This window comes from Terrapene carolina, unplaced genomic scaffold (genome assembly GCF_002925995.2).
Source record: "Terrapene carolina triunguis isolate 2854851 unplaced genomic scaffold, T_m_triunguis-2.0 Scaffold397, whole genome shotgun sequence".
Lineage (NCBI taxonomy): Eukaryota > Metazoa > Chordata > Testudines > Emydidae > Terrapene > Terrapene triunguis.
This window is the reverse complement of record NW_020664748.1, coordinates 2,027,182-2,045,968: the sequence shown is the minus strand read 5'-3', so window position 1 is coordinate 2,045,968 and position 18,787 is coordinate 2,027,182. Positions and strand designations below refer to the sequence as shown.

Genomic DNA, 18,787 nt, shown 5'->3' with positions numbered 1-18,787 from the left:
GTGCGCGCGCACCCAGGTGAGTATAGTTACAAAATAATTCACAAGCAGCTCTATAGTGTGTGACAAAGTTCTGTCCTTGACTCCGTGGGTCCTGCGTTTCCTGACGGATTTTGCTAACCTCAGAGGCTCACTGTGACCCTCCACATAGCCCTTCTCTCTCTAGAGGCAAGGGTCACAGTCTACTGAGCCATTTTCATCATAAGCCAGCAAGGAAGGTGAGGAGAAACAACCCTCCCTCGCACAGTCTCTGTTGTCTCCCAGTATCAGTGATTAATCAGGGAGGGGAGGGGGGAAGCCCAGGCCCACCCTCTACTCCGGGCTCCAGCCCAGGGACCCTAAAATTAGCTGCTATGGAAGCTGACTTTTTGGAAATAGGATGTGTACAATTCCTTGGGCTACTTCCCCACAGCAGCCCTCCACTCAATAACTTCTTCACAATTACCTCAGGGTCTCCTTCCTTGCACCTGATATGGATTCGTACTACTTCATTCCTCCAACAGCACAGCTCCCTCCTTTAGCTCCTGCCACCCACACCACACGGACTAACTGGGAGGCTTTTAACTAGTTCCAGCCAGGCCTTGATTGGCTTCAGGTGTCCCAATCAATCTAGCTATCTCCACTGCCTTCTAGAAGGATCTTAATTGGCCCCAGGTGTCTGTCTTAACCTGGAGCAACTGCCATTTGGTTACCATGGTACCAGGGATTTGTTTAGCCTGGGGCTAACATACCTGTTCCTCACTACTTTACTGTAGCCATCTGGCCTTGCCCCATCACAAGTGTTGTTAAAACCCATTCCATGCTCTTCTTACGACATTCAGTTTCACATCAAGTCAATCTCATTACGTCTCAATTGAGCATGTCCTCAGAAGGAAACTCATTCCAAGGCTTCTTGGGCTGAGATCACTGTAATCTGCAGGCAAGGAATCACTATAATCTGGAGGCTAATTAAATACTTTGCTAAAGCCAGGCACACTTTGGGTATGTCTACACTACGGGATTACTCCGAATTTACAGAATTCGATTTTTGGCAACCGATTGTATAAAGTCAAGTGCATGCGGCCACACTAAGCACATTAATTCGGTGGTGTGCATCCATGTACTGAGGCTAGCGTCGACTTCCGGAGCGTTGCACTGTGGGTAGCTATCCCATAGTTCCCGCAGTCTCCCCCACCCATTGGAATTCTGGGTTGAGATCCCAATGCCTGATGGGGTCAAAAATTTGTCGCAGGTGGTTATGGGTAAATGTCGTCAGTCAATCCTCCCTCCGTGAAAGCAACGGCAGACAATCATTTTGTGCCCTTTTCCCTGGATTGCCCGGGCAGACGCCATAGCATGGCAACCATGGAGCCTGTTCAGCCTTTTTTCACTGTCACCGTATGTCTACTGGATGCTGCTGACAGATGCGGTACTGCAGCGCTACACAGCAGCATCCCCTTGCCTTTGCAAGTTAGCAAAGATGGTTACCAGTCATACTGTACCGTCTGCTGCTGTCATGGGTGCTCCTGGCCGGCCTCGGTGAGGTCGGTTGGGGGCGCCTGGACAAAAATGGGAATGACTCCCCAGGTCAGTCTCTTCTTTAAGTTTTGTCTAATGGAGAGTCAGTCCTGCCTAGAATATCAGGCAAGCCTACTAAAGAACCAGAGAGGCAAACGGCCGCTCCGGGTCAGAGCCCCAGACATCCCGCAGAAATGATGAGCTGCATGCCATTCTAGGGGGTGCCCCTACAACAACCCCACCCGTTGCTTCCCTCCTCCCCCACCCCTCCCGGGCTACCTTGGCAGTTCTCCCCCCATTTGTGTGATGAAGTAATAAAGAATGCATGAATTTGAAACAACACTGACTTTATTGCTTCTGCAAGCAGAGATCAAAGGGGGGAGGGGAGGGCGGTTGGCTTACAGCGAAGTTGAGTGAACTGCACTTGCTCAGCCTATAGCTGAAAATGGGAATCTGTGATAAGCACTAGGATAGAAGTACAGGCAGGACTGAATCTCCATTTGTGTGTGGGCCTTTGGTTGACACTGGTAAAATACAAAATATCCTAGGTTATGTATGTTGGGGGACAGTTCTAAACGGCAGCTTTATTTTTTATTTGCAGCAAAATGTAGAGGTCTAAGTATCCGATTCTGAGCCCTGGGAGCAAGGGGTAGGCTGGGGTAGGTGCGACCGTGCAGTGCTGCCGACTGGGAGAGCAGCCTGAGGCAGAAGCCTCCAGCTGGCATGATATTCCAGGCAGGACTGAATCTCCATTACACAAAACTTAAAGAAGAGAATGAACTGGAGTCATTCCCTTTTTTGTCCAGGCGCCCCTGACCGACCTCACCAAGGCCAGCCAGGAGCACCCATGTCTGCCCAGGCACCCCTGACTGACCTCACTGAGGCCAGCCAGGAGCACCCACAGAACAACGATGATGGTTACCAGTCATACTGCACCGTCTGCCGTCCGCAAGGCAAGGCAAGGGGATGCTGCTGTGTAGTGCTGCAGCACCGCGTCTGCCAGCAGCATCCAGTAGACATACGGTGACAGTGAAAAAAGGCGAGAAACGATTTTTTTCCCCTTTGCTTTCACGGGGGGGGCTGACGACATATACCCTGAACCACCCGCGACAATATTTTTGACCCTTCAGGCATTGAGAATTCAAATGGTTTTCGGAGAGTGCGGGAACTGTGGGATAGCTACAGTCGTCAGTCGCCCCTCCCTCTGTGAGCATCCATTTGATTCTTTGGCTTTCTGGTACGCTTGTTTCACACAGCACTGTGTTGAGTCCCTGTTGTGGCCTCTGTCCATCATGGCCTTGGAGATTTTTTCAAATGTTTTGGCATTTCGTCCTTTGGAACGGAGTTCTGAAAGAACAGATCCATCTCCCCATATAGAGATCAGATTCAGTATCTCCCGTATGGTCCATGCTGGAGCTCTTTTTTTATTCTGGCTGTGCTGATCAGCGCTCCACGCTGGGCAAACAGGAAATGAAATTCAAAAGTTCGCGGGGCTTTTCCTGTCTACCTGGCCAGTGCATCTGAGTTCAGATTGCTGTCCAGAGCGGTCACAATAGTGCACTGTGGGATAGCTCCCAGAGGCCAATACCGTCGAATTGTGGCCACAGTAACCCTAATTCGAAATGGCACTGTCGATTTTGGTGCTACTCCCCTGGTCGGGGAGGAGTACAGAAATCGATTTTAAGAGCCCTTTATGTCTAAGTAAATGGCTTCGTTGTGTGGACGGGTGCAGGGTTAATTCGATTTAACGCTGCTAAATTCGAACTAAACTCATAGTGTAGACCAGGCCTTTGCAGAGAGCACCACATTAGCCAGGGTTTGTTTTTATCCAAATGTGTTCGTTCTTGCTACTCCATAGTGGGATCAAATGTAACAGCTGGGCAGCTAACCCCAGGCCAATCCAGGGGAAGGAGTAAAGCGGAGCCGAAATCAAGATAGCTACACCTTTTATCCGACTATGGAGCAGTGAGAAAACACATTTGGGTAAAAACAAGCCTTGGCTAATGTGCTGCTCTCTCCAAAGTGCACCTGGCTTTAGTAAAGCATTTAATTGGCCTCCTCCAACTTCTTTTCCTTGCCTGCAGATTTTAGTGATCTCAATCCAAGAAGCCCTGGAATGTGATTCCTTCTGAGGGCATGCTCAGTTGAGACATAACAAGATTGACTTGGAGTGCAACAGAATGTAGTAAGAGCATGGGATGGATTTTATTAACATTATTCAGCTGCTTGAGAATGATTTTTTGACTATACATATTGGTGACTTTTTTCTCTGAATGTCACTGTAATCAGCAGTGAAAGTTGCTAGATTTGTCACTGGTTACTTTGACACTTATTTCTTCACTAGGAAGTCACTAAATCTAGTGACAAAGTAGCCAAGTTGGCAACACTTAACCAGGTGATAGTCCATTTGATTTTGTTGACACCTGGCTGAGGCATCAGTTTGCCTTTTGTCTCTGAGGAACTGGTTTGTGGCTGCTTTTCTAAACTTGGAACATGTCTTAGTAATATCATAGAGTAGAATTTTATAACTTTATATACAATGTTACCACATGTATTTTACCAGGACAATAATGATCAGCAATGTATTGAGTTTTCAAACGATACCTCACAAGGTATACCTTATACAAAATTTATCATAGTCTTGTAAAAGGGGTGAACATAGGGGTACAGACTGTCACGGGGGGAAACAGAACTGGTCTGCTGCAGCAAAACAACAAATGTGTAATTTCCTCATGGTTTAACAGTGTTGTCTTGCTTTTGGAAAAGAGGCTTTGAGAAACAAGAGTCTACAAAAACAGTTCTCTCGCAGTGCCTGGGCCCTCCTGCAGTCCCCTCCTATCCATCCACTTGCAGTACAGTTATACTCTGAAATGTGACTGCATAAATGAGATTGTGGGGTTCCATGGTCTCTTTCTGGCCTTTACAGGTCATATTGTTTGACTGTACAAGTCACAAGATGAGTTTTCCGGTGGCTCATGCTGGGAACTGAAAAGTGTTTGGGATTCTTTCTTCATCAGACATCACTGATAATAAAGATTCTGCAGTCAGAATGGAGCAGCTTATTCAGTGTAATTCAGAATAGAATCCAGATATGTTAGCAACACAGCGGAATCTGCTAACGAGACTAAAAAAGTCCCCGTGTAAGTGAAGTCAGTAAGTAGGACTCAAAACCACAGGGTTTAGGAATGGGGAGGAAGATAGAGCTAGTGATGCTGAAAATAACCCTAAGTCCAGCGGATCTGTGGGCTTCTGGCTTTTTTTTTTTTTTTTTTTAATTTGTTTTCCAAAAGCAGACTGCGCCTTCCCAGATTGTGAAGCAGGCCCAGGAAGAGGCAGAGACCTAGACCCTCATGAATAATAATAATAAAATTAATAATACCACCTAGATTTTTATATAGAGCTTTTCATCAGTAGATCTCAAAGCGCTTTACAGTCTTTAATGTAGTTATCCTCATGACACTCCTGTAAAGTATGGAAGTATTCTTATTCCCCTTTTACAGATAGGGAATGAGCCACAGAGAGGTTAAGTGACTTGTCCAAGATCACATGGGAAACCTGTGGCAGAGCAGGAAACGGACTCTGTGTCTCCTAAGTCCTAGACTAGTGCCTTCATCACTGAAGCATCTTTCCTACTCTTCATCCCTTGTGATACGAGCTCTGTTGCGCCCTAATTCTCCAAAATATGAGAATGTGAGGCACATTAGTAACACGGATCAGATGCACTGTACTCAGTTCATTCAGTCTCTGCATCAAGGCCTTGGACTGGTCTTTATCTCATGCTCTCTGCTCACTGGGTGCGTTTGAGCTGTAAGTTTGGAAGGGATTCAGTGACCGTGAAAATGAGGCAAATGTTTCCATACTCTAAAGAAGAAATCTGTTCAGCTGACTCAACGGGATAAGGATACTCAATAAAATTTATAATACACAGTTCACTTCTCTCTTTACATTCATTTTCTGTGGTCTCCCACAAAATAAAGGGGAGCTTATATGACCCATAAACACATTCCTTGCTCTGGCAGGACAAGAGAATGTCTGTGGGTCAGGGCCTAATGATGAATAAAAGGAAGGGAACCCTTTCCTGGCAGTCAGTATGGTCCACAGCACCAACGACGACGGGTTTTGCATTTCCCTGGAATGAGGAATTTGCATGGGGACTGTGCTTTCAGATGAGAATGCCAAAGTGCCTGGGAAAAACAGGAACTCCCACAGAGCCAGGAATAAGAGGGGACGGACTCGTGCCAGCAAAGACACCTCCAAGTTGCTGCTGCTGTATGATGAAGAGATTCTGGAGAGAGATCCTCTCAGGGAACAGAAGGATTTGGCATTTGCACAGGCCTATCTGAACAGGGTAAGAACGAACAGGCTAACCTTAGAGCTTTGTCATCAGACAGAATGTGAGTCTTGTATTTCTGTTAAAATAAAGAAAATCAAATTGCTGGCATTTCCAGTTGGCATTTCCTGATAAATGTTTCCTCTGTAACAGAATTAACACCTGAGCCACTTAGCTGAAGAATCCATCCAGATCTGATGTGTTTCCAAAATTTGTAACCCACTTGGGATCACTTCTGTCTCTTGTGACCATTCCATGCTCCTGAATCTAGAGAATAATTAGTTTGTTGGTACAGCAGTTTGAAAATGTGAAGTAATGTAGAAGTGCTGAGTATCGAAGAAGCTATTGAATTAACTTTTCTTTCCTCCTGAGTTTTCATAAGCGGGGAGAAAGTCTCATAACTGTCTGATGTGCTTTGCAGGTGCGCGAAGCTTTGCGGAATGTGCCTGGGAAGTATGAAGACTTCCTTCGTGTTATCTATGAGTTTGAGACCAGCACCCACAAGCCAACTGCTGTGGATCTGTATTCCACTCTCCAGACCCTCCTGCAGGAGTGGCCACAGCTGCTCACAGACTTTGCTGCCTTTCTTTTGCCTGAGCAAGCTCTGGAGTGTGGATTGGTAGGTAAAAGGGAAGAAGCAAACAGGAGAGTTTGAGAAGACACATGTATTGAACCTTGCAGGAATGGAGGAAGAATTAAGTATAGAGGAAGGGATAAATTGAATGGAGGTGCTAATTATTTAATTAACTTTTCCATAAGATCCTCCACAGAGCTGAGGAATGCTGCAGCATGATACACAGCTACAGCCTTCCGTAACTTGGTATATCTGTAGATTTAAAAATCTGAACTGTTTTCAGTAAACACGTGGCCTAGTTTAACTTCTGCACTGCACCTCTTAAGCAGTTAGAGATTTGAAACCAGTTTTCAATCACTGCAGTATTCTGTTTGAGGCCTGCAGTCCACAGTCCTAAGTGAGTTGTAAAACTCTTGGCTGGAGCAGATATACTTTACGTAGCTTCTCAAAGCAGATTAGAAATGCCTGTAAATGTAGATTGGTGTATCCCGAGTGAAAAGGTCCTCCTTGTTCTCTGATCAGTTTGAAGAGCAGCAAGCATTTGACAAAAGCCGGAAGTTCCTCAGGCAGCTGGAAATCTGCTTTGCTGAAAATCCCACTCACCATCAAAAGATCATCAAAGTGCTGCAAAGCTGTGCAGACTGCCTCCCCCAGGACATTGCAGAGGTAACCAAACTTCTATATATTCCCCTCCCCCTCAGCCAGCCCTGAGAATGCAGAGGTAGATACCCCATAGCGTTTCCCCCTCTGACTTTCAGATTGCAGTGGTATAACCAGCTCTGAGATACACCCCCCATCTGGAGTAAGAGCAGAGAGAACTGATCTATCATTACCTCCACAAGATTGTACAGCTAATTGGCCCCTATGTATCTTCTCTTTCCCACCTTGCTTTTATCACCTTGCAGGTTGATGCTTTAGTTTGTCTCAAGTAACCTCTGCCTAAGATTTCTGGGGAGATTCTTCAGTGCCAGGATGATTCCTGGAAGTACTCTGATCCAAAAATGAACTACAGTACAGGTGGTAACACTGCACCTGAGCTTTTGTGTTTGTTTCAAGCAAAGGGTCTTGTTTGTTGCGCAGACCTTGAAGCCATTGCCATGTTCCACCATTCTTACTCCAGAATTTTCTCCCACAGTTGAAGACCCAGATGTGGCAGCTGCTGAAAGGACATGACCACCTGCAGGATGAATTCTCCATCTTCTTTGATCATTTACGTCCATCAGCCAGCCGCATAGGAGACTTTGAGGAGATCAACTGGACAGAGGAGAAAGAGTATGAGGTGGAGACCCTTTCTCTAAACTAGGAGAGAGAAGTAGGAAGGCTTGGATCCCTGACTGAGAGTCTTAATAGGGAGGCGACAGACCCAGAAAGGAAGAGATGGGATAAAGATCTGGGATTGTGGGTGGCTGGGGATGGTCGGGGTGGAAAATTCAAATTCTTTCAGCACTTGTTACTTTTGACATTCTTGTGAACTTGTCACGCTGCCTTTTGTAGGAGTGAGTATGAACGCTCAGTCTACTGAAAGCTCTCCTTGTTGTGGTGGTAACACAGCCTCTATGCTTCTTTTAGTTTGACGGGTTTGAAGAGGTGTCGTTACCAGATGTAGAAGAGGAGGAGGAAACCCCCAAGATGCACACAGCCTCGAAAAATAAAAAGAGGAAAGAGATTGGAGGCCAGAACAATGACAAGGTGGGACTGGGATATCTGACTAGCCCACAGCATGTGGCCTCTTCCATACTCCAGGCAAATACATGTCTAGGAAGACACATGTGCTTTTCTCTAAAGAGTTAGGCTACAGGATGAAAGGGATTAAAATGCTTCTACCCAAACTTCACCTGCTTTGAGCTCTGTTGGCAATTTACTTGCTTTAGTTCTCCCTGGGGGATGTCAGACTGGCCCTGCTCTGGCTCTTTTTGTGGACTGGCCAGCCTGTGACCTGCTTCTGTTTTGGTGTGCATGTGTTATCTGTGCAGTGCTCTGTGTGGATCAGGAAAGTCCATGTCAGCTGGTGTGTTTATTTCCAGGAGATGGAGTGGGTGGATGGGGTGAAGGAATGTTCGTGCTCCTGCCATGAAGGGAGCAGTGACCCCAAACTAAAGAAGAGCAAGAGGAGGACCTGCAGCCATTCCAGCTGTAAGGTCAGTTGAAGGGGGCTGAGCACTGGGATGGTAGGGGCAAGGAACAGTTGTACGGCATATCCCATTGTTTGGTGTCTGTTAATTCACCCAGGCTTGTTCTTCCTGTCTCCAGACTGTAATGTATTAAAACTAGGGCTGTCGATTAATCACAGTTAACTCATGCGATTAACTAAAAAAAATTAATCGCAATTAAAAATATTAATCGTGATTAATCGCACTGTTAAACAATAGAATACCAATTGAAATTTATTAAATATTTTTGTATGTTTTTCTACATTTTCAAATATATCTATTCCAATTACAACACAGAATACAAAATATACAGTGCTCACTTTATATTATTTTTTTATTACAAATATTTGCACTGTAAAAATGAAACAGAAGAAACAGTATTTTTCAATTCACCTCAGACAACTACTGTAATGCAATCTCTTTATCACGAAAGTGCAACTTACAAATGTAGGTTTTTTTGTTACATAACTGCACTCAAAAACAAAACAATGTAAAACTTTAGAGCGTACAAGTCCACCCAGTCCTACTTCTTGTTCAGCCAATCGCTAAGAGAAACAAGGTTGGTTACATTTACGGAGATAATGCTGCCCACTTCTTAATTACAATGTCACCTGAAAGTGAGAATAGGTGTTCACATGACACTGTTGTAGCTGGTGTTGCAAGTTTTTTACGTGCCAGATGCGCTAAATATTCATATGCCTCTTCATGCTTCGGCCATCGTTCCAGAGGACATGCTTCCATGCTGATGATGCTCGTTAAAAAAATAATGCGTTAATTAAATTTGTGACTGAACTCCTTGTGGGAGAATTGTATGTCTCCTGCTCTGTTTTACCTGCATTCTGCCATATGTTTCATGTTGTAGCAGTCTCGGATGATGACCCAGCACACGTTCATTTTAAGAACACTTTCACTGCAAATTTGACAAAATGAAAAGAAGATACCAATGTGAAATTTCTAAAGATAGCTACAGCACTCAACCCAAGATTTAAGAATCTGAAGTGCCTTCCAAAATCTGAGAGGGATGAGGTGTGGAGCATGCTTTCAGAAGTCTTAAAAGAGCAACACTCTGATTTGGAAACTACAGAACCCAAACCACCAAAAAATAAAATCAACCTTCTGCTGGTGGCATTTGACTCATGATGAAAATGAACATGCGTCAGTCCGCACTGCTTTGGATTATCGAGCAGAACCCGTCATCAGCATGGACATATGTCCTCTGGAATGGTGGTTGAAGCATCAAGGGACATATGAATTTTTAGTGTATCTGGCATGTAAATATCTTGCGACGCCAGCTACAACAGTGCCATGTGAACGCCTGTTCTCACTTTCAGGTGACGTAATTAAGAAGTGGGCAGCATTATCTCCCGTAAATGTAAACAAACTTGTTTGAGTGATTGGCTGAACAAGAAGTAGGACTGAGTCTATTTGTAGGCTCTAAAGTTTTACACTGTTTTTATTTTTGAATTCAGGTTTTTTTTGTACATAATTCTACATTTGTAAGTTCAACTTTCATGACAAAGATTGCACTACAGTACTTGTATTAGGTGAATTGAAAAATACTTTTTCTTTTGTTTTTTTACAGTGCAAATATTTGTAATAAAAATAAATACAAAATGAGCCCTGTACACTTTGTATTCTGTGTTGTAATTAAAATCAATATATTTGAAAATGTAGAAAACATCCAAAAATAATTAAATAAATGGTAATCTATTGTTTAACAGCGCGATTAATCACAATTAATGTTTTTAATCGCCTGACAGTCCTAATTAAAACAAAAATCCAAAGGGGAACCACCAAAATAAGCACCTCCCTCTTATGAGCTCTAACTGTGCTAACTTTTCTCTTCCCATACGCCTTCCATTCCCTTTTACTATCCCCCCCCTTGCTGTGTTACATAACTGAGATTTTTGTGCTCTTCCAGGGCAGAGGTAAGACTGTGTGGAGGAAGCTTGCTTAGACACTATGTGAGCTGAACCTTTATGTGTTCATGGATATAGAAGTTTGGTTTCCTAAAGACAAAGTACATAAACCACTAAGTTGAAGGCTGAGTCTGGACTGGAGGATAGTGAGGGTTCTAGGAAAACACGGTCTAGATTAATTTATTCTAAGAATGGGTGCACAACTGGTTGAAAGACTGGGAGAGTGTATCTAGCATGGTCTCTCAGAGGTCAGTCCTCGGTCTGATATTATTCAATATTTTCATTAATGACTTGGATAATGGAGTGGAGAGTATGCTTATCAAATTTGCAGATGACATGAAGCTGGGAGGGGTTACAAGTACTTGGGAGGAGAGGACTAGATTTCAACAGGATCTTGACAAATTGGAGAATTGTTCTGAAATCAAGATGAAATTCAAAAAAGACTAGTGCAAAGTACTACTCTTAGGAAGCAAAAGTCAAACACAGAGCTACAAAATGGGGAATAAGTGGGAGGCAGTAGTACTGATGAAAAGGATCTGAGTGTTATAGTGACTCACAAAGTGACTATGAATCAACAGTGTGATGCAGTTGCTAATATCATTCTGGGGTATATTAACAGGAGTGTCATATGCAAGACATGGGAGGTAATTGTTCCACTCTGCTCAGTATTGGGGAGGCCTCAGAGTACTATGACCAGTTCTGGGACCACACTTAACATGTGGACAAATTGGAGAAAGTCCAGAGGAGAGCAACAAAAATTATAAAAGATTTAGAAAACTTGACCTGTGAGGAAAGTTTAAAAAAAAACAGGGCATGTTTAGTGTTAAGAAAAGAAGACTGAGTGGGGACCTAATAACAGTCTTCAAATATGTTTAGGGCTGTTGTAAAGAGGACGGTAATCAATTGTTCTTCCTGTCCAGGACAAGAAGTAATTGGCTTAATCTGTAGCAAGGGAGATTTCGGTTAGATGTTTGGAAAAACTTTTATTGATAAGGGAAGTTAAGATCTGAAATAGGCTTCTAAGAGAGTCTGTGGAATCCCCATCATGTAGGTTTCTAAGACCAGGTTGGACAAACGTGTGTCAGGGATGGTCTAAGTTTACTTTGTCCTACCTCAGTTCAGGGGGCTGGACTTCATGACTTCTTGAGGGCCTTCCAGCCCCATTGTTTCTATGATTCTACACAAGGGCTGTGGTGCTATGGGTTGGTCAGATACCCTGAGAGTCTGTTTGTAATCTATGAAGTTCTTATTCTGATCTGCAGGTGTGTGATAGCAAATCCTATAAAAATAAAGATTCTCAAGAGCTCACTAACAGCCTGACTCAACGAGAGTTGAGCCCTCAGCCTGAAGAGAAGGAGCCTGCAGAGGAGTCTCTGGAGTACAGGGATGAAGTGGAGAATGGCCAGAGCAGAACAAAAACCATGTCTAGGAAAGCAGACTCCCTGTCTTCAGGTCTGTGAATGTCATATGCATGGGCAACTGTCACTGTGTAAATTTTGCAGACAAATTGAGATGGGTCTTAAGTCTAAATGCAGATTCATTGAGGTTAAAATGAGGATGATTAGAAATAGTTGTTAATTCAGCTCCTTCCATGTGCCCTCCCCTTGGCCCTAGGTGGCCTAAATACCCAATCTACGAAGTATACCTGCCCCCATGTCAGTCATCTTAGCCCACCTGAACAAAGAGCCCCCATCAAATCTAAACTATTCTGCTGGATTGTTCGTGGAACTCTCCCCTCCATGGGACTGGAGAGCCTTCCTGCCACCTCCACAGAATTACTAACTTATGTAAGCTCTCCTTGCCAGCACACTTTTCCCTGCAGTTCCATCTGTCCAGAGAACTTATTTAGTTATGCTCCCTCCCCCCCGATCTTAACACAACAATTCAAACCAACCTCCTCCCAGCCTTCCTTTAAATTATCTCCTCCTTGGTTACCTTCTTTCTGACACACACAATACACAGGATGACTGGCAGTGTAAATACACTAAGGGGGCATGCCCCTCCTGGCCATAAGTGCAGTTGGATTACAACTTGCTGGGGAAGATGCTGGGGCCAAGTTCAAAGGTTCTCAGTTTGTGTACCATGATGCCTAGCATATATGGCGCTGCCATCTTGTTTTCCATGTTTCACTATTAAGGGGCAGGCAGCACCTAGTCCACATTAGGATACTAGCATGTGTAACACCTTTTTACAGGCACGGGATATTCAGAGCCTCGCTAGCTGTGATTTACCTCTGCACCCAGCACTCTTACACAGTAACATACGTAGGGAAACTGCACTGGGGAGTGATCTGTGCACAGCAGAGGTTAAAACTGTGTTCTCTGGTTTACAGCACTTTGTGCTCCAATCTAAAATCTCTGTCCTTCAGAAGTTCCTCCTACTAATCTTGTGGGGTTTCTTGGGCAGGATCTCAACTAGAAGGACAGTTGATCTGCTGCAGAGGCGTGTCTTCTGAAGGAGGATTGCCGAATAGCAGGGTCCTAGAACTGAGCTCTACAGGAAGCCCTCTGTGCTCTGCAAAAGCTGGGGTCACTGCTGTTGTGGACACTGCAAAAGAAAGTCAAACTGGAATTACTGACTCTGGATTTAATATAAAGCTGCCTCAACAGAACAAAAGCAACCCTTACGGTCTAGGAAGTGATAGTGAGACAAGATTAAACCAGAGACGTGGAGGGACTGGTGAGGGTTCCCTTGGCCTTGCCAAGCATGTTTTAGGGTCTGATTCAGCTACAAGGACAGGCTGCACGGGAGCTGATCATTTCCCTGGAAGGCGCTCGCAACAGAATGTAGCCCTTCAGTTCAAGTCATCAGTTAAACCTGGACACGCTCCTTCAAAATCAGGAGGGAGAGAAATGGAGAGATTGTCCTTCCCCCTGAAAGGAAAACCTGAAGTGAGGAGGAATTGGTTGGGAGCAGTTAGAAAACTCAGGCTGAAGATACTGGATAAGAGCTCCCACTTGCAGGTCCCCAGTGATCGTGTACTATCAGAAGCAGATGGTACTGGCTGCACTGGAGTCTCTCCTTTTGACCAGGAATCACAGAGCAGATTAAAGTCAAATAAAAGTAACTGCTGCTTCAAGGTGCAGCAACAGTCTGAAGAGCTGGAATGTAGAGCAGTTCCTTCCGACAAGGGGGAAAGGGAAGATGAGCAGCAGCAGAAAATCATGGAAGCCACCGTGTGTGCAAAGAATAGCAAAGTCAGCTCTACTGGGGAGAAGGTTGTTCTCTGGACCAGGTATGTCCTCATGCATCATATTGTATGTTCCTGTTATATTGTATCTGCAGTGGCTCATCTCTCAGCTGCTATAGTTTCCCTTTTGTCCATCTTGCTGTCTCCCGTTCCTGATGTCTTTCCTTGTGTCTTCTCATCTATCTTCGTCTTGCTCTCCAGTCTAGTTTCTTATGCTGCTGTTCTTAACTGCTCTAGTAACACTTTTTTCATCCCAGCTGTTAAACATACTGCCTTGTTTCAGGCAGGTTCTAATAATAAGTCCAATACTTTGGGCTGGAAAAGAAGGGGGTTTTCTTTAGGAGCCCCCCTGTGCATGGGTGGCGCATGCACTGCTGGCTGGGGGAGGCTAGCCCTGCCCCTTCTGCCCAGGGCCCCGCTCCTTCTGCCCAGGGCCCCATAAGAGCCAAGACCTCCCCTCCCCCCCCCGCCACGGCCACCGGCCCAGTCCCACAGCTAGCCCCCCAGCCACAAAGGAGCACTGGGAGGGCAGGCGGCAGGCAGCCCCAGCCTGGGGTGGGGTGGGGCAGGCAGGTGGCCAATGCGCAGCCCCAACCCCAGAACATTGGGGGGCTGGACTCGGATCTGGGAGGATACTGGAGCTGTAGCCGCACTCAGGGAGCATCGCGGCAGGGGGTGGGGTTATGCCTGGCTATTTGGGGAGGCAATGCCTCCCCTGCCTATGCAACCTGCTGCTTATGCACCTGCCCACGAAAGGCTAAGCACAATGCCTGAAGCTGGCCATCACCAGTGTGCGGCAGCTCTTGAGAGAGACACTTAGGGTGACAGCCATGAAGATGCCTAAGTCCTAGTTTTAGGCACACCTGCTATTCATGAAAAACTTGCTTGGCTGTTGCCTAACTCTTGCACCTAAATTTACTCAGTGCCCAACTTTTTCCTTTTTTTTCTTGGGCCATGTGTGCTGCAGCCTCACTCTAGGCAGCGAGGCACCTGTCTCCTGCATATGCATGTACACAGCTGCCCTATTATAGGCATCTGGACACCTGTGTCCCACCTAAGCCTCAGCGTGATTCGCAAACAAGGAAAAAATAGGTGTGTGGCTGCCCAAGTTGTAGGCAGGGGACCCAATCTGATAGGTCGCTGTGACGGAGTAGGGAGTGGGACGGATTGACCTGGGAATGTTGCGTGGGAGTTTTATTGAGACTGTCTGCATTGGTGATGGGATACCAGGGCGATGATACCTGAGCATGTAACCTGAGCCCAGGAGGGGGGTTGAGGCCAGGTGACACGTTTTGCCTGGGAAACTGGACAAAGGCTTGGGGAGGAGCCGGGGGCGGTGGCTGGAGGGGTTTCAGTTTTAGAGCTGGCTGGAGAAGCGGAGGAAACCCCAAAGCTGATGGATAAGCTCCCTACCCCCTGGGGACCTGACTGAGGGGTCCTGGTTGTACTTACAAGCTCTGTTTGGGACTGTGTTCCTGTCGTCTAATAAACCTTCCACTTTACTGGCTGGCTGAGTGTCACGGTGAATCGCAGGAATTGGGGGTGCAGGGCCCTGACTTCCCTACACTCCGTGACAGTGGCCTCTGAGCAGGCCTACCAGATCCAGCCTCTCTGGTGAGTTCATACATAGCCCTGGCGGGAGGATCTCCCTTATAATCTTTAGCCTAGGGGCCAGGATACTTACCTACGATGTTAGCTATCTTTACTTCAAGTCTCCTGTCCTCCTAAGGGAGAGAAGGAATATGAACAGGGATTTGCCACCTCTCAGTTGAGTACCCTAACAACTAGGCTATGGACTATGCTGATGTAGCACTCCCTCAGGCTTGGTCTACACTTACCCCCCAAGTCGAAGTAAGGTACGCAAATTCAGCTACGTGAATAACGTAGCTGAATTCGACATACCTTACTTCAAACTTACCGCGGTTCAGACGCGGTCCACACGCGGCAGGCAGGCTCCCCGTCGACTCCGCGGTACTCCTCTCGTTGAGCTGGAGTACCGCAGTCGACGGCGAGCACTTCCTGGCTCGATTTATCGCGTCTGGTCTGGACGCGATAAAATCGAACCAGGAAGTTCGATTTCCAGCCGCCGAACTAGCGGCTAAGTATAGACCAGCCCTCAGTCTCTCCTATTGAAGTTCCACATTAATTAAACTATGGAATACTTAAACTAAGCTAGAGAATGTAAGAGACACTCCATAGCCGAGCCTAGCATACTCGTGTGAGGTGGGAGATCCCTGCTCAAATCGCTTCTCCCTCAGGAGGGGGTGCCTCCTACATTTTGGATGAGTACCTTATCCACTAGGCTAAAGATTGCAAGGGCAGTCTTGCCCCTCTTCAGGCACCGCCTCTCCTCCCCTCCCCCACTAGCTGTTTTGTTTCAAATCCTGTACACAACTTAAGCAGCCAGTCACCAATCTTTCTCCATTGTGTGGCTCACTAGCCGAGCTAGATGTCTTCTGTGCAGCCCAGACTTGGTTTCCTATCTCTGAAAGAGCTCTGGCTGGTATTTCCCAGTGGCTAGTTTAGGTGGCTCCTGGCCTATTTTGCTGGCTTTGTGAGGCACAGTCGAAGGTTCCCCAGAGGTGGCTAACTTGGGCTTTGGGGATGGCAGAGGAGTTCCTGTGATTTTTCTAAGCACCTAAAAGTTAGACACCATGATGCTCAGCATTGCAACAACCTGAGTCCCTTTGTGCATCCCACCCTGACTCAGGCTGAAGTGCATTGGTGGGTTTTTTTTCATACTTGAGGTGGCTGTAGGGTCAGTCTCCTGCTCCAAGCTGTGTCCATAACTGTGGTGTATTGCTTACAGGGAGGCCGACCGTGTCATTCTTACCACCTGCCAGGAGCGAGGAGCCCACCTGGAAACCTTCAGTGCCATCTCACAGGAACTAGGCAATAAAACTGCTAGTGAGGTAAGTGCTTGTATGTGAGAGGAGTGCAGATCATTTTGAAAGCTGTTAAGGGGTTTGCAAACTGGGGGGGGGGGTCATAACTTCTTAGGGTAGCGGGGGTGTCATGAGATTGTGGGATGGGGGGGTTGAGCTGTCAGCCTCCACCCCCAAAACCTGCTTTGTCTCCAGCATTTATAACAGTATTCAATATAAAAAAGTCATACTCAGAGGCTTGGTGTGTGAAAGGGGTCACCAATACAACATTTTGAGCACCACTGCTTAAGGTAGTGGCTTTCAAACTGTGGATCATAACCCAGTACCAGGTCACGGAACGTAAAGCACTGGGTCATAGAGACTCTGGTCAGCACTGCCAACCGGGCTGTTAAAAGTCCCCTTGGTGGTGCTGCCCGGCTAAGGCAGGCTAGTCCCTACCTGTTCCAACACCGCGCTGTGCCCCAGAAGTGGCCAGCAGCAGGTTCAGCTCCTAGGCAGGGGGGCCATGGAGCTCTCTGCACTGCCCCCACCCTGAGCACTGGCTCCGCACTCCCATTGGCTGGGAAGCTCAGGGGGCGGTGCCTGTGGTTGAGAGCTGCTTGCATGCCTCCACTTAGGAGCCGGACCTGTTGCTGGCCACTTCTGGGGTCCAGCACGGTCCACGGTGCCAGACAGGTGGGAAGCCTACCTCTGCACTGCAGCTGCACTGCTGACTGGGAGCTGCCAGAGGTAAGCCTGTACTCCAGCCCTGAGCCCCTCCCAATCCCCTCATCTCTGGCTCCATCCCAGAGCCTGCACCCACACCCTGAACCCCTCACCCCTGGATGCCAGCCCTAAGCCCCTCCCACAGTCCAAACCCCTGATCCCCAGCTCCTTTGGGTCACGACCATCAACAATTTTCTTCAACTGGGGCACCAGAAAAAAAGTTTGGAAACCACTGGCTTAAGGGACTGAGAGATGGTTACTGCATTAGCCTGGGTGCCAAGCCTACCTTGTGCCACAAAACAGAAAAAAAAAAGTCCACCTGCATAGCTTATCAGTCGCTGCAGAAGAGTGCTGGGACTAATTGCACAAGGAATTTGGAATTTAGGATGGTGGTGCACTGGCAGAGTTGTGAGCTGTTCAGAGATGTAACTCCTGTGGTTTCCCACCATCATGTACTAGCCTAAACCCCTGCTAGGCTGATCGTGTAAAGGCTTTGCCTTGAGGAAGGTCTGTGATGTTCCACACACAGTTTGCTATTAACATTAGATAATTAGCTCAACTCTGTAACTTGACTGCTTGGTGTCCAAGATTTTTAAAATGGTTCCTGGGTCCTTTGTTTCATTCTCCTTTGATGGGATTGGTGTGTGTTAAATACTTCTGCTTTCATAGTAATGTCCAATCTTGGTGTTATGGATGGGTGGGACCTACAGACCCCCGTGCATGAGTCATTTAATCACAACTCTCTCTCTATGGTCAGGTGTCCCACCGGTTCAGGGAATTGATGAGGCTCTTCCATACCTCCTATGATGGAAGCTCTGAGGATGAGGAAGATGCAACAAGCACCAGCAATACTGACCAGCTGTCAGATAAGGATCTACTCCTCTCTGAAGAAGAACAGGATGACTAAACACATTTGTGCTGGTGGACAAACTACACTTGTGACATTGTCATTAGGTACTAGCCAGTTTGCTGCTAGAGGGATGCTCTGGTAGAGGCAGGAATATTTGCACAGGACTGTAACTTAAAATGGCACCTTACTTTTTGGGATAATCTTGCTACATATATAACCAATTAAACTTCATTTCTGCAGGAGCACAGGTCTAATGTTTGACACAAAATTAGTAGAATAATGTTACTCTGGCAGCTTTTCATTCTGCAAATGTGACCTGCATGACTAAAAGGGGAGAGCTTAAAGACTCCATTGGGGCTAGGCCCTGGCTCCCAAACCCCTGCCTCTGTGTAATAAAGATTTAAATTGAACATACTAGTGAGTTATTGCAGATACAGCAGTAAAAAACTTGTAATTATTGTATCATAAGATGTGTCCTGTTTTCAGGTGAAGTAAATGCTTTCCCACTCTCAAATTTTGCAAATTCCATTACTGTCCTTTTTATATCTGGAAAGGCTATAAGCTAAAATGATCCATGGTTATTGTTCAGTATACAGCATAAACCCCATTCTGTTGTGATAAATGATGGACACTGGTGCTGTACAGATGTCTAAAGCCACCCTCTCCCCTTGTATAACAGATGCAGCACAA

General features: G+C 46.2%; 1 protein-coding gene across 4 annotated transcripts in view; it reads left to right on the top strand.

Annotated features, from left to right (window-relative positions):
- LOC112110478 (GON-4-like protein) overlaps positions 1 to 18,733 on the top strand; it is a 50,413-nt gene extending 31,680 nt beyond the window's left edge. For all 4 annotated transcript variants that reach the window (XM_024205493.1, XM_024205495.1, XM_024205492.1 and 1 more), the window contains 10 exons: positions 5,661 to 5,842; positions 6,246 to 6,443; positions 6,921 to 7,064; positions 7,534 to 7,677; positions 7,968 to 8,087; positions 8,423 to 8,536; positions 11,730 to 11,919; positions 12,874 to 13,702; positions 16,467 to 16,569; positions 18,005 to 18,733. In XM_024205493.1, the coding sequence (XP_024061261.1) occupies positions 5,661 to 5,842; positions 6,246 to 6,443; positions 6,921 to 7,064; positions 7,534 to 7,677; positions 7,968 to 8,087; positions 8,423 to 8,536; positions 11,730 to 11,919; positions 12,874 to 13,702; positions 16,467 to 16,569; positions 18,005 to 18,154 (2,174 nt within the window). In that variant the 3' untranslated portion in view covers positions 18,155 to 18,733. The remainder of the gene's footprint in view (positions 1 to 5,660; positions 5,843 to 6,245; positions 6,444 to 6,920; positions 7,065 to 7,533; positions 7,678 to 7,967; positions 8,088 to 8,422; positions 8,537 to 11,729; positions 11,920 to 12,873; positions 13,703 to 16,466; positions 16,570 to 18,004) is intronic.
- Positions 18,734 to 18,787: the final 54 nt, after the last annotated feature.